Below are 27,103 nucleotides of genomic sequence, written 5' to 3'. Positions count from 1 at the left end.
TCACCGTAGGAGAAATGCTATGGTTCCCAGGGAGAGGAGAAGCAGAGTCGAGGAGGCGGAAATCTCTGCAGCCCCTCCACAGTCCTCAGCATTTTCCTGAAAAACAGCCAGCACCAGATCAATATGCATAGCATTTGAGCCAAAGCTGAATCATCTTGCATAAATACAGCAGTTCCAATGGGCAGAAAAATGATGTTGAGCTAACTGGTAATTGAGGAGAAAGGGACAGTTTGAGTCTTTAACAAGGTCTCATGTGCATGGTGCCTGGCAATAACAATTAGAAGGTGTGCTTTGTTATGTTAGTTAGATGCTAGACTAAATTAGTGTTTCTTGCAAGGGATCGGTGTCTCAGGAAGTGAATTCAAAAGTTAGCAAGTATTGTGCTTAAATTTACTGTGTAGACTTCATTCAGCATAATGTGGTTTCTTAGAGTTTTTTTTCCTGGCCCACAGGTGTACACACTTGGTCCCTGTTGCAAAGATGCAATGTTGGGCAGAAATGGCTTAACTTCTATATAGAACTGTAATATGATTGGTGACAAATAAAAGCACATGACCCAATTTTATTGGTTAAGTGGAGCCAGATGGTTGAACCACTGCAACCATAGGAAGAAATCAAAATTCACTTCCTGGCAGCAATGAGTTTGTTCATGTGTTCACCAGTATAGAAAATCTGTATGTATGTATATAGGTTGCGTCCAACAGGGGTGCAGGCTCTTGCTTCATGTTTCTGATTTCTTCACTTGGTGAACAAATGAACCAGCCTAGTGCATGTTAAAATGATCTTCTGACAACTATTTCAAAAACTGTAGTGCCCTGTGTAACTCTGAAGGCTAAGAAACTGCCATGGTGTTTGCGAGCTAGAGCTCACTCCTTCAGATGCCATAGCTCCACCCCGCCCCATCATCCTCCCTTACCTCAGGATGGAAGGCATGACAGGTGTCTGGTCGTCGCCTTAGCTTCTGGGACCGCATTCTGTCGCACTTCACAGAAGCATTATGTGCATTGCTGTCAAGGTTTAGAACTGTTTGGATGTGGAGAAAATATCAAAAGCCCATCTCTGTAGGCAGTACGGAATCTTTGCTTCACTACCTCCACATAGGCCAACCTCTTGTTTTTTGGAGCATTTAAGAATCCTGGTCTACAGCTAGGGCTACCCATATACCTTAACTGACACGCTTCAGGTACTAAGCCATGTTCTGTACAAGAAGAGGCAGCCCTATCTGTTTCAAATTGAGGTAAAGTCCTGCTGGTCCTCTTCCACTGCATGCACATGGTTTTCTTTGATGTTGAAAGTGGACAGGGCAGCCTCTGTCTGAATGAAACAGCTGATGCTGACAGACCATTAGCCTGTCACTTGGCATGAACTGCAGTGCTGGCAGTGGCTTCCCAGGGCTTCATATGGGGGCCTTTTCCCAGTCCTGCTGGAAATGTCAAGATTGAACTTGAGCCTTTCTGTGTGCAGGGCAGGTGCTCTACCACAGAACTCCATACATACACCACAGTCTGCATGTGCACACCTCAGCTTCTAATGACATCGAGGAAGGGGTTCTGCTGCCACAGACCATAAGCAGGAAGGGCTTGCAAGAGCTTCACTTCACTTGGTACATGTGTGGTTGCAAATGAGACAGCTCTGCTGGAAACTGGGTATGGATGCAATCCTGGTGGTGTTCATTGCGCTTCCACCAAATTCCAAAAAACTCTCACAATTATCACCTAAAGAGGCAGGGCAAATTAGCAGAAATGCCAAATCCTAGCAGGATGCAACCTGCACCTTCTCTCACCAGTCTGATCCACATAACCCTGGAGGATAACGTGGTCCACTTATAAAAACCATAAGCACACAGATTCTTTTGAAATACATTCCCTTGGTCAATAAAATGGATTGCACTTAATCTTCAAAATAGATTACAAAAAAGGTTGGTTCTTAAGAGAGCCCTTGTTGCTCCATAAACAGTCTCATTCATTTAAAGCAGCACACCAAAACAAGAACACATTTAGCTAGCTTATCTACAAGATAGTAAGGTTACTGAATTACCCACATTGCAGGACAGTCAGCAGCATGATACTCCATAAGCTGCATTCTAACATGCTCCAGCACAAGGAGTTCTAACCCAAGCTTCCATTTTCTCGCTGGGAACCCACACCCAAGTTTGATATTCCAAATTAGAAATTAACCACACCTGAATAACCTCAGTCCACTTCTACCTAGCAACCAGCTTAAAATCTCTTAAAGGAAAAGGCCACTAGCTGAACCCCATGATAAGCTGTGCTTGGATTGGGGCACATGTGCACACTGGCTGGTAACTTTCACGGCAAATTATACTTCTAGGCTGCAATACATCTAAAGTCAGTTAGAAGAAAAGTCTCACTGTTTTCAGTGGGGCTAAGTTACAACTACTTTATGGCTCACTGCTTTCAGTGAGGTCTGGTCAATAATATTTGTTAGGTTGGGGAGGGCAGTTTGTAAGTTGTTTTCTGCAATGTCACCTTACCTGCAGGGCTACAACTTGTCTCAACACAATCCTCTGGGGGTAAACTGCAGGACACACAGCTATACTCAAATCCTTCCATTAGTTTTTTGTGAATGCAGCTAATTAATGAATCTATAGGTGCATTGAACTGCAGGGACATACACACTGCAGACTGGCGAGGCTCTTTTCAACCCCAGCCCCTAAAGACATTTCAGAATATAGTTTAAATAGCAAGATTTCCCACCCACTCACCTTATACTCAGGATATATCTGTGATTGTTCCTTCTTCCTTTCAAGCAAAGGAAACACAAAACTACACATAACCCCTCAGTCTACTAGAATGAAAGAATAAACAGGACCACATCAACTTAAAATGTTCCGCCATGCTATTCTCTGGCTGGTCTGCCATCTGATACCCTCCCTCTTTCTCTCTGGTGCCTCTGAGAGCTACCAAAACAAGCTCTCTGCCTCCTGTTCTAATTTATGGTACAAGCAGTTGTTACTGGACCTGTCCAGCTGAGCATAGCCTTGGCCAATAAAAGGATATATTTGACTTCTTTGGGTTGCAGTAGCACAGGGGGGAAGATTCTGCAGTCACAGACCGCATCGGTCACTAGGAGCAGGAGGTTGCTGTTTGTGATCTGCTGCACCACAAACATCCTGTTAGAGTGAAAAGGTGACAGCACTTGAGCAGAAAGACAAGGAACAAGCCCCAGCATTGCCCCCCCCCTTTCCTAGAAGGATGCCAGGACAGTAGAGAATGGCAAAGAAAGAAACTGGCTGTGCAAATAAATAAAACAGAAGAGATGCTGTTTTGGAGAACTCTTCAAGTCAATTCTATCTTCAAAGGCATTAACATTTTCTCCTTAAAAAGCAGTACTTCTGTAAAACTGAAATGTGGAAATAAAAAACGGGTTGTTGCTGTAATGTGGACCAAGTGATTAATACTCTAGGACAGCTCTCATGTTTAAAGCTGAATTTTTGTGACAGTGGGAATGCCTGGGCTTTAGCTAGGTTTGGATATTAGTATATTTGTCTCCTTCAATACTGTAAGAATAGTTAAAAACACTGAATAAACATACTTGTGCATGCACCTGTATGTGAGCAAGAACTAATATTCATCTGCATGTCTGTACACATTTTTTGAAATATGCATTTTGGTCTTTCTGATTATTTTTTTTCAGATCAGTTTGGCTTCAAGGTACTGCAAGAGTGTTGGTTTTTTTTTACATACAGGTGTGCCCCTGTTCCGGAACCCCCCATGGATACCTGAATCCACGGATACGAGGGGATATCGTGCCTACCCTTACCCTCTGGAGGCAAGGGAAGCTCTGCTCTCCTTGCCGCCAGAGGGTCCTCTGAGCCCAGCAGATGCCACAGACGTGTCCGTGGCATCTGCTGGGCTCATACTGAGCCTCAGAGGTGGAAAAACAGTCACTTCTGTTTCTTTTTGTAAGATCGGAAGTGACAGTTTTTCACCTCTCTCAGTCTGAGCCTGGCAGTGGCTGCGGACAAATGTAAATGGTTGTCTGCAGCTTCTGCTGGGCTTAGAGGACCCTCCAGAGGTGAGGGGAGCAGCTCTCCTCGCCTCTGGTGGGGGTGTGCGCTGAGTAGGCCCACGACCCATTCTTCAGATAAGTAAATCTACGGATACAGGTTCTGCAGATATTGGGATCCCCTGTACAACAAAGTACACATCTTTAAAATGTGTTAAGGGAGCATTGAACATGCAAGAGGATGTGCAGGATAGCACAAATGTGAATTGTCATGTACAAGATTGCTCAACCACACACCTGCATGCAACCATGCACAGAAGCTAGATTCAAAGACTGGCTGTACCATCTCATGGACCCTGACTGATATCCAAACGTTCACTTCAGGAGCAGCCAAAGGCTTCCTGCTTTGGTCATTAAAAACAGGCCTGTATTTGGGGCCTGGGCAGTATATGATACTCTATACTTGCACTGGTTGCATCCAAACAATTTTAAAAAAATGTTACATTCTTGTAATGGGTTACTTTTTTCTCATTTAACGTGAAACAAAATGTGCCTGTTGTTTGACTGGCAAAGATGGAGGATAACAGTTTTGAAAAATTCCCTGCAGCCAAAGACAGCTACAGTGGTCTGCTGCCCTCTTTTGGAAGCTTGGGAATGGCCTCAAACATCATACACTGAAGTGCGAAGGGAGAATTCAAATTTCATATTTACCACCCAGGTTGATTGCTAACTCAAAGCCTATGGGTTCAAGCAAAGGGGCCTCCATGGAATTTGTTCACTGATTATTCTGTTGACTCTGTGTAGCTAGGATATGTGCCTGAACTTAACAGATTGGTCCAAATACAACTTTCACAGATATTTCTTGTAAATAAATTATAATAGTAATGATTTCATGAAGCACTCCAAATATGATCTTAGGGTTGCTTCAAACTGTAAAAATTACCCCAACGTCCTTCTGTTCTGTGATACTCTCTGTGGAAGTGGTATTGTCTAAGAACAGTGGTTCTCAAACTGGTGGGTTGCAAAGCTATTTTGCAACGTAGGGCGTAGGATTAAAGCTATTGCTACTCAGTGGTGTAGGTGGGGGGGCAGGAGCTCAATTGTCCCAGGTGCCATGTCCAGGGGAGGGGTGTCAGAGGGCATGCCTTTCTGATGCTCAGGGAGGCAATTTGCAGCCTTCCCAAACCTCAGAAGGCCTGCTGGAGGCATTAGGAAGGCACATCCTGTTTTTCCTAAAACAGGAAGTGCCTTTCTAAGGCCTCCAGTAGGCTTTCTGAGGTGTTGGGGGCCACACACAGTGTCCCTGGAACTCAAAAGGCCTGCTGGAAACTTTAGAAATGCACTTCTGGTTTTTGTTGAAAACCGGAAGCGCTTTCGGGGGGGGGGTGTTAAATAAATGCTGTGCCCCCCAGGTGCAGATGGCATAGCTGTTGCTACTAAATTGTTGCTACTTTAGCCCTGGCTTTAACAAGTGCTTGAGGAGAGAGCTCAGTGTGGCTCAGAACAGCAGGCAAGTCTAAAAGAAAACTAAACGTTGGAAGGTGTTGCAAAGCTAATGTGATTTAAGTTGGCTTCTGCCTGACTAATTAGGAACACTTGAGAGGCAGGGCTGGGGCAAAGGAAGCAGAGTGCTTACTTCTGACAGTCTCCACATTCTATTATCCCATTGGCCTCTTTGATAGCAGGCTCGTACACAAAGACAGGGTATTCTGTGTCACATGGCTGTAGAGTATCTTGCTTCTTGTGCTTGTGCGCTAGAATGACAAAAGGGGGGCAAAATTAGAAAATCGGGCAAGCCAAATAAGAGGGGAGGAGAAAAAAAGAGCAGAAAGAGCCAAAAGTGCAGCAATACTGATATCCACTAGATGGAGTGGGAGAATCAGTATAGGAGGATGGTGCTAGAAAGTCACTACACAAAGGGTTAATATAAAGAACAATAGGGATATGGGAATTCAGTTTCTGTTATAAACTGAGGAATCTTGTAGTCCAATTCAAATTGTTTGGCAAAGGCACTGGTGTTTTTGCTCAGATGTGGGAAGAGGCTCCCATGAGTAGGTGAAGGCTGGAATGACTGACTGTAAGGCCTGGAGAAGAGCCTATTACAACTCCAATCTGGAATAGCCCGAGACCTCCTGACTCTAAAGTAGTGTGCCAAATGCTGCTCCTGCCTATGTGCCAGCCTCGGCTCATCCACCACTCTCACCATCTCACTCCTTTCCTCCACACCTCCAAGTTCTCTTCCTTTTCCAAGCCAGGGAGGGGGAGGAGGAGAATTAGTGGAGGAGAGTGATGGATGGAAGTGGGTGCTCCCTGCCACTCTTTTGCCAGGGCTAACTGCCTCAGCTGGCCTCATGGATGGGCCAACCCTAATAATATTAGAGATTATTATCGCTAATAATCTGCAGCTAGCTACCAAACCAGAAGCCCATCCTATTGTTAGTGTCTCTGCCCTTGCTTCCTCTTACCAGAAGTCAGGATTCACAAAGATAACAGTGGAGGGAAGGCCCATGCTGCAAAATAGGGGTCTGCTTTCTGGTAACTGCTTTCTTAGAGAGATGAGCGCAACTCTTAAAACAGAAAAATGTGGGATAAATTTAATTAAACAGCAAGGATGTGCAAGAGTAACTGCACTGAGTCGCAAGTTGCCCCCCTTGATTCATCTCGCTTGTGAGTTATAATGGGTGGCCATCGCGACTCGACCTGCGCTTTTTTTAGAGTCATTTCGACTCAAGTCAGAGTCTTTTTGAGAAGTGAGTAAAACCATGAGTGAGGCGCGGCACTGCAAAAAAACGGAGGTGCTGCTGTGTGTGTGGGGGGGGGGTGGCAGAGTTCTCATTTAACACTCCCCTCATGTTACCATTTCATCTGCAGTCAGCATTGTGACTTCAACCAGCCTTTTCATTTCATTGATATAAACAAAAGTTCTGCTGTTATTTGAGTTCATGCAGCAAGCAATCAGTTCCTCAAAAATCCCAGTTAAGATCCCCTCCATTCACATCATGACTCCTGATTCTGCCTTCAGCAGAAGCACCAAGCAGCATGCCATGGACCAACAGGGAGGTACCCAAGCTTAGCAAGGCAAGAGGGGATGGACAGCATGAGGGGACAGAAGCAGCAGGCAGGAGGGTCGCCCACAGTAGCTGGAATGCTTACTTACAGAATCTTTGCAGTTCTACTGAGAAGTCCCATTGTGATCAATGGGGCTTCCTTCCTCCTTTTCCATTGCAAAGAAACACCTCCCCGTGGAATACCCACCTCCTTTGCCCCCTTCCTCGATTATCCAGGCATTTTTTCCTATTGCAAGAACCCCCCACCTCTGCCCGTTTGGCTCCTCCTTCTTCCGTTCGTTGGCCAGAGAAAAAAATCAGGCCATCCATTCAGTCAATCAAGCAAGATGAACAAGAGAGCTCCCCTACCCCAGACTACTCCTGCCTTCTTCTGGTTCCTCCCCCCACCTCGTTAAGCCTTTCTCCTCCCAGCCTAACCTTCTCCCAGTCTACCCTCCTCCCAACAAGTCTGCTGCTTGGGCTGGTCTGAATGTTGGCTTCTGGATCGCCCATGAGGTCTTTCAGGGTGACACAGAAGCGGCAAAAAAATAAGAAAAGTAGGCACACAGAGACACAAAATTGAGTCATGGGCACAAAAACCAGGAATGACTCAAGTTTATGCAAGTCATGACTCTTTTCCAAGACAGAACCCCGAGTCATCAACCAGGCCTGAGCCAATGACATGTATAATTCAAGTTGACAAAGTCTCAGAAACCCCAAGATTTCACAACTCGAGTCAAGTCTTCAGGACTCGAGTGCCCATCTCTGTGAAACAAAACTGCTGTGGTTAGAAGATACTGGACCCAATCCATCAACACATGGGACTCGTGAAAGTGTGTAGAATGCAGTTATTTCACAAGTACAGGTGCAGTGACATTATCATAGAGGCTGAAAAGGAGCGATCCCTGCTGCTTTGTATTAATCACGCTCACTCTCTGCCTCGCATTCTGTGCGACTGACAAGTTCTTTTCCCTTATTTTTGTTAATTACACTGAGAAATTACAATTTATCTAGTGTTATTAAAAATAGTAAGAATGACAGCAATCACATTTCCTCATTCATTCAAAGAAGAAAAAAATATGGACTTTTGTCTATCAGAATACATGTTATATAAAACAGCCAGAAAAGAAATATATTTTTAATATATAAGACAGAAATTTAAAAAAAACTCCCCATTTGCAGATGGAGAGGGGGGGGGAATTCTCTTTGGGGAAGTGAAATCCAAACCTTTGCTAAATCAAAAATAAAATCTTTCTTCATGTTATATGATTTATAGAACATGTAAGAAGCATCTTTTAACTGTGCAGCCTGTATACAAATAAGTGTTATTGGAAAATTTTGAAGGACAATGTAAGGAGTTCACTTTGAGGGTGACCCAGATAAAGCGAAGATTTGTTTGCCAGGAAAAAAACCCTCCTGTCAGACAGTCAGGGAACTGGTGGGTTGATCAGTCATCAATTATACCAGAAGGCTGCATTTGAGAATAATAAGCTGCTTTTCCTGCAAACCCCCTCTACAGAAAGAACAGGGCTGCCCTTTGAGATGCTGGAGAAAGTTCACTGCATGTGTGGCCTGTTGGGAAAAGGCTGTGCCAGCTTTTGTGCTTGGGGAGTGACCATTCCAAGGGGCAAAGAGATTTGATAGGACACTCTTGTGGCAACTGCAATGTCTGTCTCTCACTAAAAGGAATATCTTGAGAAATACCAGGAAAGGTTTTCTGATGTAAAAATAAAAACAGCTCTAGGACTGTGGCTGTCATGACAGGTGAGAAGACTGGAGCCTTCACTGTATATACAACATGCCTTTTAAAAACTATTGGTCTATTTTGCAATACCTTTGCCAAGTGCTGGGGGAATGGAAAGTGATGGGAGGGACTTTTCTTTCCTAATTTTGCCTGTCTGGAGTGTCTATGTTGGAGTGCCTGCTGCTGCTGTGAAACAATGGTACCTGGGCCCCCACATGATATACAGGTTACTGGTGCTCTGATTCACTGCCATGATCACCCATGATCCCATTTATCTGGAAACATACTTGTTTTTCTTTCTTTGTGCTTTGTCTGTAATGCGCTGCACCATGTTTCCCGAAAACATAATCATGCAGCAGATCCCCTCTTCTAATCATTCAGATATGAAGGAAACAGCATGCTATCTTAGCATAAGCTCCCTTGATTGGGATTAAAACAGAAATAAATTTCTGCCAGATGGTGCAATGAGCATTGTAAACAGCACCTTTTTTTCTGGGTTGCACCAAAGTTTTCATGCTACATGGAGCAAGGATAAGTCTAGGTCTGCAAGTACCACCTTGTCAATTCTCCTTCCAAATTCTCCAATTTGATTGGCTTGTCTCAGTCCATCTACTGAGATAATGGTGAGGTGAGATCTGACCTGGGATATCCCTTAAATTAGCTATCAGTAAATATAAATCAAGGAGAAAAATAGTGAGAAGGGGGGTTGCTGTGTTGTGCTTTTTTCAGAATCTTGGCTATGCCTATAAATCAGGGGTGAAACTCATACAGTTTCACATAGTGGGGCCAAATAGCTGAGGGCTGGAAGTGATGTCATAAAACAGGAAGTGATGTAATTAATCAGGTCATGATCAGAAATAAGCACTTTTTCCTCACTTAATTCATTAGCTGCAAATGACAAAAGAAAATACTCAAATCTTGGTCATATTTTCAAGATATGGCAGAGTCCAATTATCACTCTTTCAGCAGTGACACCTCAACATACATCAGCAGCCGATGGTGGTGCCGGAAGAGCCCAAGGGCAGGAAAAGTGCTTCCACAGGCTGCATCTGACCCACAGACCTTATGTTGGACATTCTGCTTATCAGTTAACCAACCTGGGCAGCATGAGGTTTCTCTTCCAAAGTACAGCCAAATAAGGGTGAGTCAGTAAGACAGAATGAGTCTACTGTCGACTCCAGAGAAACCTGGAATATTTCTCAAGTGTGAAAGCATGGCCGAGTGGGGCTGTGAAGCTGGGCCTCCCAACACTTTAACACAGAGCCCCACAATGCCCCCTTATGGTTAAACACATAAGTAACTCTTCCAGCTTAATTTTATTAAGTAAGTAAATAAATGAAGTAAATAAATAAAATAAGTAAAGTAAATCAATGAAATATGCCAAAACTATGATGGGAGTGGGGGAGGGGCTTTAGTAATTTTCCTTCTATCAGGGTTCTAATCCCAACTGCACACTTGAAAGCCTCTGTACCGTATTTGCAATTGCTTTTAATTTAAAAACAACAAAACAAGAACTTGATTAATGTCCATCAGGAAATGTGTAGCAGTGGCGTCGCTAAGGGGGTATGGACCAGTTTGAATATCTGTATTCTAGCAGACATTATGGCCAGAATAGGAAAGCACAACTGACCTGTGTAACAAAAAGCAGATTTCCTTGACTCAGTATTGACCCCGTGAGATTGATTGTTCTGACAGCCAATGAGATGTTATTATGACACAGCAGGGAACCAATAAGGTGTTAATGAGTCAGCTCTAATTTCTATGAATCTATTAACTCTAATACTAAAATTCTTATTCAGTTGTGTGAGTGACATCAAGATGGCCACTGGATTTTTGTAGATTACTGATTTATTGGGTGACCTGTACTGTTATATATTAAAATAAACAAAGTTAACATGGTTTTTCTGCCTAAGGATAGGATGGTAACTTGAAAAGACTGTCACCACATGAAGTTGGTGACTCTTCTTGAGGCCTCTAGCTACATTGCACCTAGCCAGCTAATCATGGAGATAAAATATGTGAATCACGCAATGAATTACAATATTTATCTTGCTTAGGCACAGTCAGTTAACCAACGGAGGAAAAAAAAGTCATTCCTATATATCTTCCTAATACAGACAGGCCATTTATCAACTAGTACCTGCTGGAGTGGGGGAAAAAGAGCTTCTGCTACTTCTCCAACATAAATAAATTGTGGGGAAGTGGACTGAAGCTCCTTGCAAACTGGAGTTGTATAACTGCTATGTTTTTACAGGATTCATAATGGGGCACTTAACTACCTGCACCAACTTCAGGCTGGGCACAGACTGTGATTACCATCCTCAATCCAGTCCAGAAAACTCTCCAGAAAAATCTCCAGTCACTGCTTAAGAAAGAGTTGTAGCTACCTAACCAAATTCATGGTTCCTCTCGGTACAGCATTGACAAGTTGATCATAGCATCTGCACTAGCTTTCTGCGTATATAGTACAAGAGTTGCTCAGTTACACAGTTCATCACACAGTCAAAGTCTCCTATGCACCTCTTGAGAACTGCTAGAATGTTCCTCTCCTGCATCCTTCTGAGCTCATTAACAAGGGCACTACATCTTGGAGGTATATAGTACAAGAGTTGCTCAGTTACACAGTTCATCACACAGTCAAAGTCTCCTATGCACCTCTTGAGAACTGCTAGAATGTTCCTCTCCTGCATCCTTCTGAGCTCATTAACAAGGGCACTACATCTTGGAGGCAGCACCTGTGCAGCAATCCGGCCAACCCTAGCTTCTGGGGTCAGGGTTTCAAGATGAGATTGCAGATGAACAGCTATCTACAACTCCTTGCGCTGGCCTCCCCAACTCTAAAGTCAATGCAATACTCCTGGGTCAGCATAAGTGACTTATGCCAGCCTAACCCGGGGGTTAGGATTGCGCTGCTCGTTTAATCCTTTTTAAAGCCACCTAAACTACTGGCTACCACAACATCTTGTGACAGCAAATTCCATAAATTAATTATGCACTATGTAAATAAGTCTTCTGAAATTGATCGGCAGTAGATTCAGGACAAAATAATCTACTATCAATCAATTTCACTGGATGACCCCACGTTTTAGGGAGAAATGAACAGGGAAATAGAATGGATGAAGAACACTGGATATCTCATGGAGAAAATCTGCGGCTTTTCAAAAGATGATTGATATTGCAGGAGCAAAACTTGCAAAGATAATTATACAATCAATCTTAGCTGTGTATAGCAGAAGTCACATCTCCACCCTCTTTCCAGTATTTCACTCTGAGTTCATTTGGAGAGCAATCCACTAAGAATGGCTCTTAAGCAACCAACTGTCACTCATTTCAATAAGAGTCATGTCTTGCATTGGCTGCTGATGTACATACTGGTACATATACCAATCCTGCAGTGATGGGCATCATTATGTTCAGGGTCATAGAAGGACCATTGACTATAAAAACTAGGAGCAAGAAACACTCATTTTGTAGTCAACAGTAGCATGATAATGTGACAACCAGTAAAACCTCCATTTCCATCTAGATAGTTGCAATGAGGCACTTCACCGTGATGCTGTGGGAACTTCACTGCAATATTTCAAGTCAACTCTGTTAAAGATGTCCCCCTTTTATTTACAAGAGACAAAGTTCCTTTTTGCCACAGTATGACAATTCTACTTACCATGATGGAATACAGACTTGGCTGTGCAGGTCAGGTCACATGAAATGAGATGAAGATGGATCCATGGCAACACATTCACAAAATGGTAGCACATTGGTATGTGAAGACACAGGACAGATTTATGAATAGGAGAGGATGAGAAAGGATGAGAAAGAAAGAAAATGACATGATGCTGAAATGACAAAGATAGCTAGACCCCTCTTCCTTCATGGCAGTGATGTCAGCAACAACACATCCATCAAACTTAATATCATGTGTTGCAGTGAACCAGTTTACTGTTTCATGCAAGCTCTTCTTGGTTATCTACTCTTTTCAGCATTGTATGCATCACTATATTTTCAGTCTCTGACTTCTGTATGCCTGTGTGAGGTTCATGCACTTCAGGAACAGTAAAATATTTGAGACTGAAATATTTGAGGCACACATTGAAGCACAAAAACGAAAACAGACTTGGAATGAATATTTAGAACACAGAACAAATTTAGATTTTTTAAAAAGAGATTTTTTGCTCACTTTGCTATTAATGTTTTCACTCCACTATCCTCATGGCTGAAATTGTACCCTTTGGGAAAAAATGAATGCCGGGATTTTCAGAATTCCAAGTGTTCACAGACCAAGTCAAACTTCTTCTGACTATGTGCAGGCCATTGGACAGATGTCTTCCATCAGCTGCTTTAGGCAAAATACCCTAGACTAGTAGTTCTCAAACTCACCAAGAGTCTGAGAACTGCTGTTAAGAGCTTGCGGGAATAAAGGGGAGATGTGCCCTGGCAGCAACTTCTGCTGCGACTTCCGAACACTTGGGGTAAACCAGAAGTCGCTCCAACCTGCAGATCAGAGCAATAAATTGCTTGAGGGAGACCCACAGAGGGGGCTGCAGACCTCCCAGACCTTCTCCAAGACTTGCTGACCTGCTCCCCCTCTCCAGTAGGGAAACAAGCCTCTGGGTGCCCATGGCTCTGCAATCACTGCAGTGCTGCCAGGGAACCCATCCCTGGGCCACACCCCTTAAGGGGGAACGGCCTGTTTTTTGTTCGTAACCACCACTTTGAGCACCAGTGCCTTAGATATCTAGTTCAAAAATGCCATGACATTACCATGACCACTCCCTTGCATATTGGCCCAAACTCCTGCTGTCAGGAGTAGGCAAACTGAACTGCTTCAGGGGAGAGGTGTCAACTGAGAGTTTGGGCAATCTTTTGGTGTATCATACTAGTGGTCTAATAGATATGAGCTGAGGCCCTCAGTGATAGTAAACCTGCCATCATATTCCAGTGAGTCTTGAACAAGGTAAAATGGAACCTGGAGACTATTTCCTCACTGCCAGTGTCATGATGATGCCTTTGGACTGTGCTAAATTGCATTACTATGTGCAACTCTTTCACCCAAGCCTGGTGGCTGCAAAATGCATGTGCTGCGGGCTGGCCGTTTTCCCACATACTCACCATCTGCCAAGTTGTCCGAGTGCCAGAAACTAGACATGCTAAACTCCAAGAGGAATCTGTCAAAAGAGGAAAAGAACCATGTATTTTACACTAGCCCAAAAGAACAGAGGTGTTACAAGAGGAAGGCAGGCCTTGTGACTACTTTGAATTATTAGACTGTAGGAGCTACTTCCAACTTGCCGTAAGATTCCTTTCAGTTCACACCTTATCCATTCCAAAAATGAAAAGAGGAGGATTTCAAGTAACTGGATAATTGTGTCTAAATCCTAAAATAAATTGCAAGCAACCCCTGTGGCAAGGCTGTCATCAACACGATGCTCTGAGGGGCTGGGAGGAAAGTGTACTCAGTCACCTTGAAAGCCATCTGCTCAGGAACAGTGGATCGTTGGTATGTGGTGCACGGCAACAGCTGGGGAATGTGCCTAGCAATTTAATCTCTCCAAAAGTCTTGGAATCTGGCTCTTGTCCCAAGTTCAGAGGAGTTTGGCTCCAGCACTTCAGACAAGGACCAGGATAATCCTGGATCTCAGATGAACTCATGACTCTGCTTTTCCTGCTGAAGACTCCTTGCCTCACACTGCATGGCATAACCTGCAACAGATGCAGACTAGTGTTTCCCGCATTGTTGTCCTGCACATGCCCGATCCCGTCTGATCTCGGAAGCTAAGCAGGGTCAGGCCTGGTTAGTACTTGAATGGGAGACCGCCTGGGAATACCAGGTGCTGTAGGCTTATACCATAGTCTTTCGAGACTGAAGGTTGCCAACCACCATTCAGGAATATCTTCACCTTCATTCTACAGATGTAAATACTAGTCAGATTTGAGGAAGGGTGTGCAACTCCCATAATGTTTCTTGGTTTACAAAAGTAGAATGCAACACCAAGTGTTCACCCTTCTGCTAAGGAATAAATATTATGTAGAAAGGCAGGGCTGGTCCATGCATGAGGCCAAAGCCTGAGGCAGCAGTTTGGTGGTGGTGGTGGGGGTGCCTACTGTCTGCCTACACTCCTCCCCCTTCCTCTTTGTGAACTGGAAAATATAGAGGGACCAAGAGGAAGAGAAAAAAGGGAGAGGAGGAGAGTGCTGAGCTAGAACATTGGAAAGTGGGAGGAACAGAGGCTGGCACATCATTGGGTAAGGGGAAGCATTTGCATGCCACTTCAGGAGGTTATGGGCTGGCCCTGTGGGAAGGCTAACACACACATAGCTGTTTCCCAGGGAAGTTGCATTGTCTCTGCAATGGCTTTCATTTTTGTTTTTACAGAATGCGTGCCTTTTCTGGGCGAATAGATGCCTGTGTCTGCCTTCTGATGTGCATACTAGTCTGCAAAGTAAGGCCTGGCTGTTCCCATTATTTTAAAAAAGCAGGAAAGGACCATAAAGAAAATGCACTTGCAATCGACAATACTGGGTTGTCGATTTCCAGGTCAATTATAGAGTTTGCATCATATGATTTTGGACACACCAGATCGCTATGTTTCTGTCCTTTGCAGAGCTGTCTCAATGATAAGGCCATTGGAAACCACAGAAATGCCTCTGTTGGTCTGCACTGAGTGGAAAGCACTCAGAGTTGTAAGGCTCTAATTCCATGCATCTGATGCCCACAAGTTGCTTGCTATCTATACATGGGCTGTTCTGATTTTCTGGGCATTCTTTGCAACCATTCTCACCCATTTTTGGCTCCCCTTAGGAGCTGTTCTCAGGTTCCCCTATCAAACAAGGATTCAACATGAACAGATTAAAAAATCATTTATTTTATTTTTTTGTTTTCAATCTGTGACCCCCTTCAAATTTGCCAGGACACTCCAGGGGGCCATATGGCTCCTGCTGAGTATGGCTGAACTAGAGAATTTGTAGAGTAAACATGACTGGCACATAAGAGAAAGATGTGTAAACATAGTAGCATTTTGAGGAAATGGAGCAGGGAGAGAGAATGTCTATATTTTGCACATCTTGCATTTGTGCTGAAGCAATGAACTGGAAGAGAGAAGGCTCATGTACAGACATTCTCTTACTAAACTAGGGACCAGATGTTTTATTAAGCAGGCCCAGTAGCAACATTTTTTCTTTGTTAATACATTTATCTGATGCTTCTTTCCACTGAGCCCAAGTTCCCTCTTACCTGATCAGTCTAACACACCACACTATCTCTGCCATTTATTGCTAGGGGATATTTCTACAGCACAAACTTTTATTGATTTAACTAGCATGGCTTCCTCTGACAAGTCCTGGGAATTAAGCTTATGAGAGTGCTGGCAGTTCTCTGAAAGATTTCTAGCCTCTTCAAGAACTACAGCTCCCAGAATTCCCTGAGGAGAACACTAGCTTGTAATGTAGACATTCTCATGCCTCTGCAAACCTACTGATGCCTCTTAGTTCTACACCTGGAAATAACTGTACATTGTGATGTACATCTTTCTTAGCTTTTCTTTTTTATTAAAATTGTCAACAGCTTAATTTTTTAAGCTGATTAATCATCTGCATCTGATCGATCAATCATATTGAAATAAACAGGGCTTTTTTTCTAATGGAACGCACCGGAACTGTATTCCGGCACCTTTTTTATGCACCTTTTTGATGGGCTTCCCCCGCAACAAGCAGCCACTGTGCTCAGTTCCGCCTCCCAGCCCGGCGCCTGCCTCCCTCCCTCCCCTCGAAAGCGCAGCCACTGAACAAGGGTCCCCCCAGCCTCCCCTGCCCAGCCCAGCCCAACACAACCCCCCATAGGGCTCCTCTTCTCCCCCCACCCCTTCCTTTCCCAGGCAGGCTTCCTCCTGCACCAGGCAACTCTGGCTGACAAGTGCAAGGGCGCAGTGAGCCCCGTTGACTCTAATAGGACTGACTTCTGAGGAGACAGGCACAGGAGGGGCTCTGCTGCTGCAGTCCTCTCCACACTTTCCTGGGAGGAAGCCCCACTGCCTCTAGTGGGACTGACTTCTGAGTAGATAGGCAGAGGGGCTCTGAGGCTGCAGTCCTCTCCACACCTTCCTGGGAGGAAGTCCCACTGCCTCTAATGGGACCGACTTCTGAGGAGACAGGCACAGGATTGGGCCCTGAGGCTGCCATCCTATCCACAGTAAGCCCCATTCACTACAATGGAACTTACTTCTGAGTAGACAGGCACAGGATTGGACTCTAAGGCTGCCATCCTATCCACAGTAAGCCCTATTCACTAAAGTGGACTTCTGAGTAGACGTGCATAGGATTGGGCTCTTAGGCTGCAATCCTAGGCACTTTCCTGGGAGTAAGCTCCATTGACTAGAACGAGACTTACTTCAGAGTAGACATACCTAGGATTGGGCTCTTAATCCTGGCAGAGATATATATCTGTACCCGCTTTCACATGCAAAGGGCAGGTGAAAAGGGATTCTACGTGTGTACAACATGCTGTCCAGCCTTGCCAGAGATCTTCCTCATCCTTCCCCCACAAGCAAGCCCTCCGCCAGCCAGCATTTGCAGCTCCTCTCCAGCAATGCACAGCAGCTGCTCAGGGCAGCAGAGAAAATACAATTGCAAGCCAAGCGCCTTCCCAAAGACACAGAGTATTCTTATACCTGAATTAAACCATATTTAATCGCTTGTTTGCAGACTCACAAAGAGCTGCAAACAACAAGAAGCTGACGGAACATACCAAGATCCAGGTCTACAGAGCTTGCGTCCTGAGTACACTTCTGTACTGCAGCGAGTCATGGACTCTTCGCTCACAACAGGAGAGGAAACTGAACGCATTCCACATGCGCTGCCTCCGATGCATCCTCGGCATCACCTGGCAGGACAAAGTTCCAAACAACACAGTCCTGGAACAAGCTGGAATCCCTAGCATGTATGCACTGCTGAAATAGAGACGCCTGCGTTGGCTCGGTCATGTCGTGAGAATGGATGATGGCCGGATCCCAAAGGATCTCCTCTATGGAGAACTCGTGCAAGGAAAGCGCCCTACAGGTAGACCACAACTGCGATACAAGGACATCTGCAAGAGGGATCTGAAGGCCTTAGGAGTGGACCTCAACAGGTGGGAAACCCTGGCCTCTGAGCGGCCTGCTTGGAGGCAGGCTGTGCAGCATGGCCTTTCCTAGTTTGAAGAGACACTTGGCCAACAGTCTGAGGCAAAGAGGCAAAGAAGGAAGGCCCATAGCCAAGGAGACAGACCAGGGACAGACTGCGTTTGCTCCCGGTGTGGAAGGGATTGTCACTCCCGAATTGGCCATTTCAGCCACACTAGACGCTGTTCCAGAACCACCTTTCAGAGCGTGATACCATAGTCTTTCGAGACTGAAGGTTGCCAACAGATGTTTGCAAACGTAGCTGTTTCTGTGTGCACCTAAGGACCCCTCTCGTGTAAGAATTCCCTTTTTGTTCTTACTCCCACAGTTGCTTAGAGTAATTTTACTACATGGAACTCATGTAAGCCATTTTCTGGAATCCATTCACTGCTTCCTCTCCTCGAAGTAGTGCCACACTACATACTACACGCTACAAGTGCACCTGTACAGTATTTTTCCTCATGTGTAGAAAAAGTAGCTAGGGGGAAGGGGATGTGGAGATTGACAGCCCAATCCTATGCATGTCTACTCAGAAGTAAGTTCATCTTTAGGGGGAAGCACATAAAAAATATTTTATTTCTCCAATAAAAAATGGTTTATAAATAAATAAATAAAAGATTAACAAGTTGTGAGTTCCTGCACTTTTTTTTTTAAACACAAAAAAAGCACTGGAAATAAATATGCATCGTTGCAAAACCTCAGTGTAGAGACCAAAGGAAATATAATTAAACAAAAAGCTACCATTTGTTATCAGAATGCAAGTCATCTTTAAAATGTTCTGTTTCATTCCCTTGAATAGTAACACACCAGAACCCAAAAGTAAACAAATGCCCTTAAATTGCATCACCACCAGATAAAATCTGCCCTCACCTATTACTCAGCTAATAGTGCAACCTGCATTGGTACATCCAGGCCGCATGGCCTATGCTGCATCCAATGTAGGATTGGAGGCTACTAGAGGTCACCTCAGGGTAAGGGGATATTTTTTCCCTTGTAAAACCCCAGCCTGCCCTATAGGACTACTCAGATTTGTGCCAGCTACTTAGCTGGCGCAAATCCAAGTAGCCCACGTGGGGGGTTCAGGCCCAGGAGCAGGCGATAGGATACAGTGGGCCCAATCCTATTCAACTTTCTAGCACCAGTACAGCTGCAATGCAGCCCTGAGGTAATGCAGCCATACCTTGAGAAGACCTCTGTGACTGCCTCCCCAACACAGGAAGCAGTGCATACCCCATTGGCACAGCAGCACTGGCACTGAAAAACTGGATAGGATTGGGCTCATCGAGCATTGCTCCTGCTGACCCCACCCCTCCCAGCCTGATCATCTTCCTTTTCACCCAACCCTGCCCAGAAATGCCCCCTCCCGACCCCCCCCCCCCCGACTCCCACTGCCACCCATTGCTATATTTAACTATGCTGGTCTGCTCAGGGATTGAAGTTGGTGCCAGCAGGCCGGTGCACATTGTTGTGCCAGTGCAGCCTGCTTCTGAGTCAGTGCAAATGTCTTTTACGGCACATTAGTGATATTTGGGAGCTGGCACAGGGCCATGTTTGCCGTATGATGCTCAGTATTAATTGACTGATCTACTGTTTCAACTTGTTAAACGTTTCTGCTGATGTGATTCCCCTGTCCTCCTCCAAAATTTCAAACATTTTGTACTCACATGAGGAAGTCAGTTATAAGCCATCTTATTGCTGCCAAAAAGGCATAAATCGGCTGTTGAAGAAGAAAGAAAGATAATGTCTCAGAAGAAAGCATTGGACAAAACCCAGGATTTAGTCCATTTTTACTTGGCATAATTTCCAGTTTCTCTTCATGGCCTTTACTCAGTCCCTGGCACTGTAAGCATCAAAATGCTTACTCACCCCCAGTTTCTTCTCGGTATTTCAGGGATGTATTTATTTATAAAACACATGAGTAGATTCTCCAGCTTATGTAAGTGTTTAAAGTAACATGCAAATAAACACCCTATTAAAATTATGTAGAAATGCAAACGCAGCAGAGTAAGATGAATAAAACGATTAATTATTAAGACTGCTTCTTTACTGATGCCCTCGTCTTTGATAAAAGGTACAAAAAAAACATACTGTGCATTAAAAATTGGTTAGTCTTATTCAACCAGAGTAAATTGGGTATCTGTCTGATTTGTACAATGTTATTCTAATAGACAGCTCTGAATGTTTTGGTTTTGGAATGAAGAGAGCTTTGTGCATGAGTTTATATGGCTCATTGCAGCTGTAAATTGTGGCAAGAGGACCTAAGAGACAGGTCAGCAAAGGATGGATCAGAAGAGACCTTAACAATGACCAATGAAGCCTGTTGCTGCTCTGACCACAGAAAGGCCACCTTGTGAACTTTTATAGGAGTTAGGCCTTTGCACATTATCAGCTCTGGCCTATGAGTATTTAGGGAACCCTTGTCAACTAAAAGTTACATAGTAGACTTGTGAAGGCAGGCTAAATCCCTGTCAACCATTCACAAGGGGTTAGGTCTGGACCCACTCATAGCCTAGAAATTGTTGCTGCCTGCAGCCAAAAAGACTCTGCTGTCTCACATACACATCCAGTCCTTCTTTAAAAGAACACAAGAAGGACTGCAGTCCATGCATACTTTACCTGGGACTAAGCACCATTGAACAAAGTGGGACTTTTCCGACTAAGTATGCATAGGATTGCCTCACAACACTTAGGAAAGAGCAAGTATGGGTGAAAAAAACCATCGGATTACAAAGGGATACAGTTCACATAAGTAAGAATTCTTGCTCTGCTTAGTTAATACAACTTTTATGTAATCCAATTTCAATCACTCAGCCCCAACCAGATATAATTAGTTAATCCAACTCTAACAAGCAAATCCAATTCTGACCAATTACAGGAACACCGGCTTGAAATTTCCAAGTTGTTATAGAAATTTTTCAAATCCCTGCATAATATTAGTGCAAGATTAATTTTTGTTATGATTTCACATGCTCAAAATCAGCTCCAGAATGGTCCACTGAGTTGGGAAAAGGGCTACGAGTGTAAGTTAAGCAGAGGAATCTTTTTCTGATCAGCCCACCATCCCCAACTTGTTTGCAAACAATAATACACGAGCAGAAGAAGAAAAAGGACTAAAATAAAACACTTTACTTACTGTTAACACATGCCAATCTCTGGTGGAAGTGCTTTTCCTAGACTTTAGAACAGGGAATTCTAAAGATATCTCTTTTGCAGTGGCGTAGCTAATGATCATGTAGCCCGGTACTGTGCTCAAAATGATGCTCCGGAAGTGATGTCACAACCGGAAGTGACATCACACCCAAGGTTTTTTTTTAAAAAAAGTGAAAATTGGGGGGGAAACCTGCATCCTCCCCCCAGTGGTTCGCCACCCACTTGCTGTGCCACTTCCCCCCAGCTAGTGGCATAGCTAAGGCATCTATCTGCTACCTGGGGTCAAAGATTTAATTAATTAGATTTGATTTTGTCATGGGGGGCTACATAAATAATAAGGGTGTTCCTTATTTATTAGAGACACTGTACTGGGGTGAAAAGAGACAGTTATTCTCCTCCTGTTAAATATAAGAAGAGGCCCACTTGAAAAAGTGGCTCTTTACCTAGTTAGCAGGGGTAACTGTATGAAATTAGAACTGACTCTTAATACCTTATTGGTTCCATGCTGTATCATAATAACATGTCATTGGCTCTCAGAGCAATCAGTCTCATAGGTCAGTTATGAGTTGAAAAAGCCACTTTTTGTTCACAAGGCAGTTGTATTTTCATTTACTGGTTAATTGGTCATAACTTTTGATAGAATACAGATATTCCAGTGTGGTTTGTTTCATTGCATTCTGCATTAAATTATCTTTCCAATGATATATAACACAATGGTATTATTCGTACATACCAAGGTTTTAATAATTTTGGCCACTAGTGTCAAGCTCAGCTTGTTGCCCCCCTAAAGCTTGTTGACTGGTGCAATAGATATCCCCTGCACCCTCTTAGCTACTAAGCTATGCCACTGCTCCTTTGCATGGATGTGTGAGAGCTCATGGCATGGTCAACTCAATGTAGTTGGCAGAGCTCATTTAGGGAGCTCCTGTGTGTTGAATGGTAAAAAAAGAGAGAGGAGGAAGGAAACAGGTAGGAATACACCTCCACCACTCAAGGAGGACAAAAGTAAAGGTTTGAGCTCTGAGACATCTGCCTCCTGGGCAATACACTGTCCCCCCAGTGCCTTGCAGTTGGAATTCTACCCATATCCCAACACAGTGCAGGGTTAATTTAGACTAGAGCTTGTTTTGGCCCCAATCCTACTGGGGCCTTGTGCTGCTGGAACTATTGTTCCTATACAGAGGCACAAATGCTAGCCCACTTTTGCACACTGCCAAGCTACTGCCGTAAATGGTGAAAGGTACAGTATATGTGGCAACACTCCTGGGGAAGGTACAACAGGCACCAGTAAGTCAGCGGCAAGGGCAGGCCTTGGACAGGAAGGGTGAGTAACAGAGAGTTTGAGGGGAGAAACCAGGAAGGCATGTCAGGGGAGGCAGATGGTAGATTTGGCAGTAGTCACACACACTGGATCTTATCCCCTATTTTTGAAACCTACCCATCTCTTTTCTCTCCTCAGACATGCACCAGCAAAATGGGTAAAATGGCTTATGTCAGAGGAGACCCATAGGCAACTGGGCAGTCTACTGGAGGTGGGAATAAGAAAAAAATGTTTATTTAACATATAGTGCAGGTCTCCCTTCCCACCACAGCATGCAATGCAGCCTCCATTGGTGTGGCTGCATGCCATAGGTGATAAAATTGATAGTCTGTTTAATTAAATTAATGAAAGATGCAGCAGACATAAAATGGTTGAGAATGGCTGCTCTACAAGCACATCAAAGCTATCAGGCTCAGAACAGAGGGGGAAGGATAAGAAAGTATTTCATTCTAGAGCTCATTGCAAGTGGAAAAGGTACTGATGCTCTCATGTTTTCCTTTCTTGCTTATCACGTCTGGCAATGATATCCAGGGAACTCTGAGCATCAGAGTTTAGGAAGTGGACCACTGTTATTCTTTGTGTTTTGTATGAATGCATCCAGATTAGTGAGATTTTAAACTGCAGCCAGAGTTGGCATATGATAAAAAGATACTTACGCTGAGAAGGGGGCGGGCGCCACTGTGGTGATGGTGGGGCACTTTACACATGGCTTGGTAATCGTACATTTTCACCCTACAAAAACAGAAAAGTGACATATGGGACCACATTGAGAACATAAGTCGTTGCTTTATACTGAGGCACAAACTAAATGAGACTAGGGCTGATCATTCATTGCCCAATTGAAGTGGTTGCCCAATGCAGCAGATTGATGGTGGGGGAGGGGAGGACCTGCCTCTGCTGCTCCTCTTTCCACTTTCTGGAAGAGAAGGATACTGTGGAAGAGAAAAGGTGTAGGAGAAGAGTGATGGGCTGGCCCAGGGGTTTTCAAACTGGGTTGTCGCAACGCCCCACCCTGAGGCCACATCAAATATCTGGCATGGTGTCAAGGGCCTGAAAAATAAATTTTAAATATAAAATTTTAATAAATACAGTAGAAAGCCTCAGAGAGCCTAAGGCCTTCAGACAGCCCAAAAACATCACTTCTGGTTTTTCAGGAAAGACAGGAAGTGATGTTTTTAGGCCTTTAGAAGGCATTCTGAGGGAAGGCGCATGGCCTCCCCAGCCCTCCAAAGGTAACTGGAGCACAACTCTGGTCACATTCGGTTGAATGGGCCAGATGCTTGCAGGGGACCAGAGGCTTGCTGCAGGCTGGACAGAGGCCTGTTGCGGGTCGTATCTGGCCCCTGGGCCGGGGTTTGGAAACCCCTGCTATAGATGCTAGTCCGCATTCAGTTACTAGGATGGGGTGAATACCCAAATCTACTGGAATGAAATTATTCCATTAGGAGCAATGGAGGAACAAGAAACCTGGAAGTGGGCCTTTAAAGCTATTTTTCCATTTATTTGGTATCAACTGATTTTTTTTTATCCACTAGGGGTTCCAGAACAGAACAAGGCATGACCTGTATTTTAAAAAGTGGGTCCTGGTGCGAAAAAGTTGGAAAATTTTCTCAAACTTTTAGTACTGGGACCCACTTTTTAAGAAGGAGAATCTCTCAGGACCAAGCAGAAGTGATGTCATGACCGGAAGTGACATAATCAAGCAGGAACATTTTTACCAATCCTAGGCTGCAAGCATACCCTCACTTACCCAGTAGTAAGTCCCATTTACTATCATTGTTAAAAGTATATACATAGTAGCCTGTTAAAAGTACAGATCTGTAACACTTCCCCAAATGCAATCACATACCATGGTAGCATCAAGTCTAATATATTAAAAATAAAATATTGAAATGAATGGAGACCCACCAGAAATTGGCTCGCAACCCACCTAGTGGGTCCCAACCCACTGTTTGACAAAAACTGCTCTAGAACATATCTGGTGCTCTAGCTCAGGGGTCAGCAAACTTCTTGTTTAAAAGGGGTCAGACATTTGGTGGTGATGTCATCACATCACCGCTGAACTTCCAGGTTGCCAAGCACTCAGAAGTGGCTGTGTGGAGCTTGGCTTGGGTCTGCCACGTTTTGGACAAGGATTGGTAGAGCTGCCCACAGAGCTTACAGTCCCTGGGCTGTGCAACCAGGGTGGGCAGCTCCACCATTCCCTGTATGGCACACAGAGACTTGGGTGGAGGTTTTGCCTCCCAGGTTGAGCTCCATACGGGCCGAATGACACAGATGACAAACATATTCGCAGAGGTTGCTGACCTCTGCTCTAGCCCATCACTCTCCTCTCCGCTATGCATCCTCTTCTGCACTGTTTTACTTTTTTATTCTTTTTCTAATCCAGGAAATAGGAGAAGCAGAGGCTGGCACATCACCAGATGTGTGTGTGTGTGGGGGGGAGACGACACCCACCTCAGGGAGGACTTGGAAGACCCTGGATGAAATGACAAAGATTTGGGAAAGCATTTGCAAAACTTTAAAGTTTTACAAATAGTAATTATAGGGAGAGATTTATTTATTTATTTAATTAAAAGATTTATATATTGCCTTTCCTATGCTCAAGGTGGTGTGCAACATAAAAGATAAAAATATAACAGATAAAAACTATTAAAAACCATTAAAAACAGCTAAAAATGATACAGGAACTTTTAGATCTCCCTAAAAGCTACTTAAGGAGATCCCTTTTCCTGTGTACATGTGTATGTTTATCCTAAGGAGTAAAGAGCTTTGTTGGAAGGTGATTTTCGTTGGTCCTGCGAGACCAACACAACTCAATAATGTCCAGTCAGTTGGTGGCTGGCCTCTGAGTGGCCTGCTTGGAGGCAGGCTGTGCAACATGGCCTTTCCCAGTTTGAAGAGACACTTGGCCAACAGTCTGAGGCTAAGAGGCAAAGAAGGAAGACCCATAGCCAGGGAGACAGACCAGGGACAGACTGCACTTGCTCCCAGTGTGGAAGGGATTGTCACTCCCAAATCGGCCTTTTCAGCCACACTAGACGCTGTTCCAGAACCACCTTTCAGAGCGCGATACCATAGTCTTTCGAGACTGAAGGTTGCCAACTACTATGGTGGTGCCAAAGACTGAACCTGGAACCTGCTGTATGCAAAGTATGTGCTCTACCAATTTCTAAACCCAGGTGTGGCATGTCCTGCTTAGATTCTAGCTTGAACCTCTTTCATACACAGAGTTGCCATTCATTCTTGTTCTAATAATGGAATGTAATTTGTGCTTAGTATTGCTCTTTCTCAGCAAGATCTAACCCCAAATGGTGTGTGTTTCGGTATGGTTCATTTGGTGAAAATTTTACTGATTTCACAGTATGCCCCTGCAATATGAAGGCTCTAAATGCAACTTAGGGCGCAATCCTAACCCCTTATGTCAGTGCTTTCCAGGACTGACATAAGGGCAATGCAGCTCCAAGGTAAGGGAACAAACATTCTCTTACGTTGAGGAGGCCTCTGTGAGTGACACTCAACTGCAGGATGCAGCACATGTCCCATTGGCACCGCTATGCCAGCGCTGGAAAACACTGACATAAGGGGTTAGGATTGTGCCCTTACTTGAGCAACCCCAGATACTATTTTTATTCACTTCAAGGCCCTGAAAGCTACTTCTGCCATCTAGAAACATCTTCACAACTTCGCAGATGTCTCAAACAACTGTATTTGCTTTTTTCTGACCAAATTAAAACTTCCTAGATTGGCCTTTCTGGATACATCAAAGATCCTGAGATCATTTGTACCATTCGTGGTAGACTCAGGGCCCCTTCACTAGTCCCATCAACTGCAAGGGAGCCATGGTCTGCAGTTGCTTTTTTCTAGCTGCCATGCAAATGTCTGAAAACCCAAAACCAGGCAGGCAGGCAGGCAATGATCATGTTCATGTAGTTGACCCTGCCTATGTGGGGCTGCACTCCTTTGTGGTTGTATATGAAGAGGCCCTGGATCAAACAAAGGGAAGTGGCTCTCCCATGTCTCTTAGGCAACTTAGGAAAGGGCCCAAACTTCTACCAGTTTCCACATTACAAAGAGATGTGCCTGCAGCCATTTTCTTGCCACCTCTACACACATATTCAGAATGAAGGGGGGGAAATGTAATATGTAACACAGAGTATTTGCTTATGTGCTTGAACTGGATGGTCATGATGCAGACAGCAGCAATTTGTGTGATCATGGCAACACTATTGTCCAGTGCTGCAATCAAAGAATAACTTCTGGCTCTATGCATGGTCACACAGTTTACAAATTACATTTGTTTCTGCAAGCACCTACTCAGGGACAGCTGAGATTGTTCCTGTAGTGGACTGGCCCTACCAACTGAGGCAACATTTCTTATCCTGTTGTTCATTGGCATACTTGCCTTTCATGTGCAATTGTAATAATGCTTGCTAGGATAGGGGATTTTGCTTCAATTAACTTCCTTTCTGATCAACTGCCAAAGCAGAGGAGATACTGCAACTTACTGTTTGAACATTCCCATGTTTATGAGCTGGGTCATAATAGAGCCATCTATTTCTCCCAAAAACTTTCCAGTCTGCAAGCACAGAGAGACACAAAGAAAAAAAAGAGAGTAAAAGCTGTTAGGGGTAAGCAACTTCATCTTTTTATCACTGCAGCTAATCCAGTCCCACTACCTATTGAAGCATGTACTTATTTGCTCCAGACCTTTGGAGCA

The 27,103-nt window shown here is 44.2% G+C and overlaps 1 protein-coding gene and 1 pseudogene across 1 annotated transcript in view; one reads left to right on the top strand and one right to left on the bottom strand.

The window, feature by feature from the left end:
* The window catches only part of CACNA2D4 (calcium voltage-gated channel auxiliary subunit alpha2delta 4), a 192,863-nt gene continuing 165,760 nt past the window's right edge, over positions 1 to 27,103 (bottom strand). Inside the window, exons 31-39 of the mRNA XM_066634443.1 lie at positions 26,892 to 26,962; positions 23,040 to 23,115; positions 19,577 to 19,629; positions 13,870 to 13,925; positions 12,425 to 12,445; positions 5,606 to 5,723; positions 3,021 to 3,133; positions 917 to 999; positions 1 to 96 (exon numbers count right to left, since the gene is read on the bottom strand). Coding sequence (XP_066490540.1) covers positions 1 to 96; positions 917 to 999; positions 3,021 to 3,133; positions 5,606 to 5,723; positions 12,425 to 12,445; positions 13,870 to 13,925; positions 19,577 to 19,629; positions 23,040 to 23,115; positions 26,892 to 26,962 — 687 coding nt within the window. The remainder of the gene's footprint in view (positions 97 to 916; positions 1,000 to 3,020; positions 3,134 to 5,605; positions 5,724 to 12,424; positions 12,446 to 13,869; positions 13,926 to 19,576; positions 19,630 to 23,039; positions 23,116 to 26,891; positions 26,963 to 27,103) is intronic.
* Positions 14,482 to 14,600, top strand: LOC136658081 (5S ribosomal RNA; annotated as a pseudogene).

The sequence above is a fragment of the Tiliqua scincoides genome, chromosome 7 (assembly GCF_035046505.1).
Source record: "Tiliqua scincoides isolate rTilSci1 chromosome 7, rTilSci1.hap2, whole genome shotgun sequence".
NCBI classification, from domain to species: Eukaryota; Metazoa; Chordata; class Lepidosauria; order Squamata; family Scincidae; genus Tiliqua; species Tiliqua scincoides.
The sequence above is the reverse complement of the archived record's forward strand: the minus strand, read 5'-3'. Positions and strand labels throughout refer to the sequence as shown.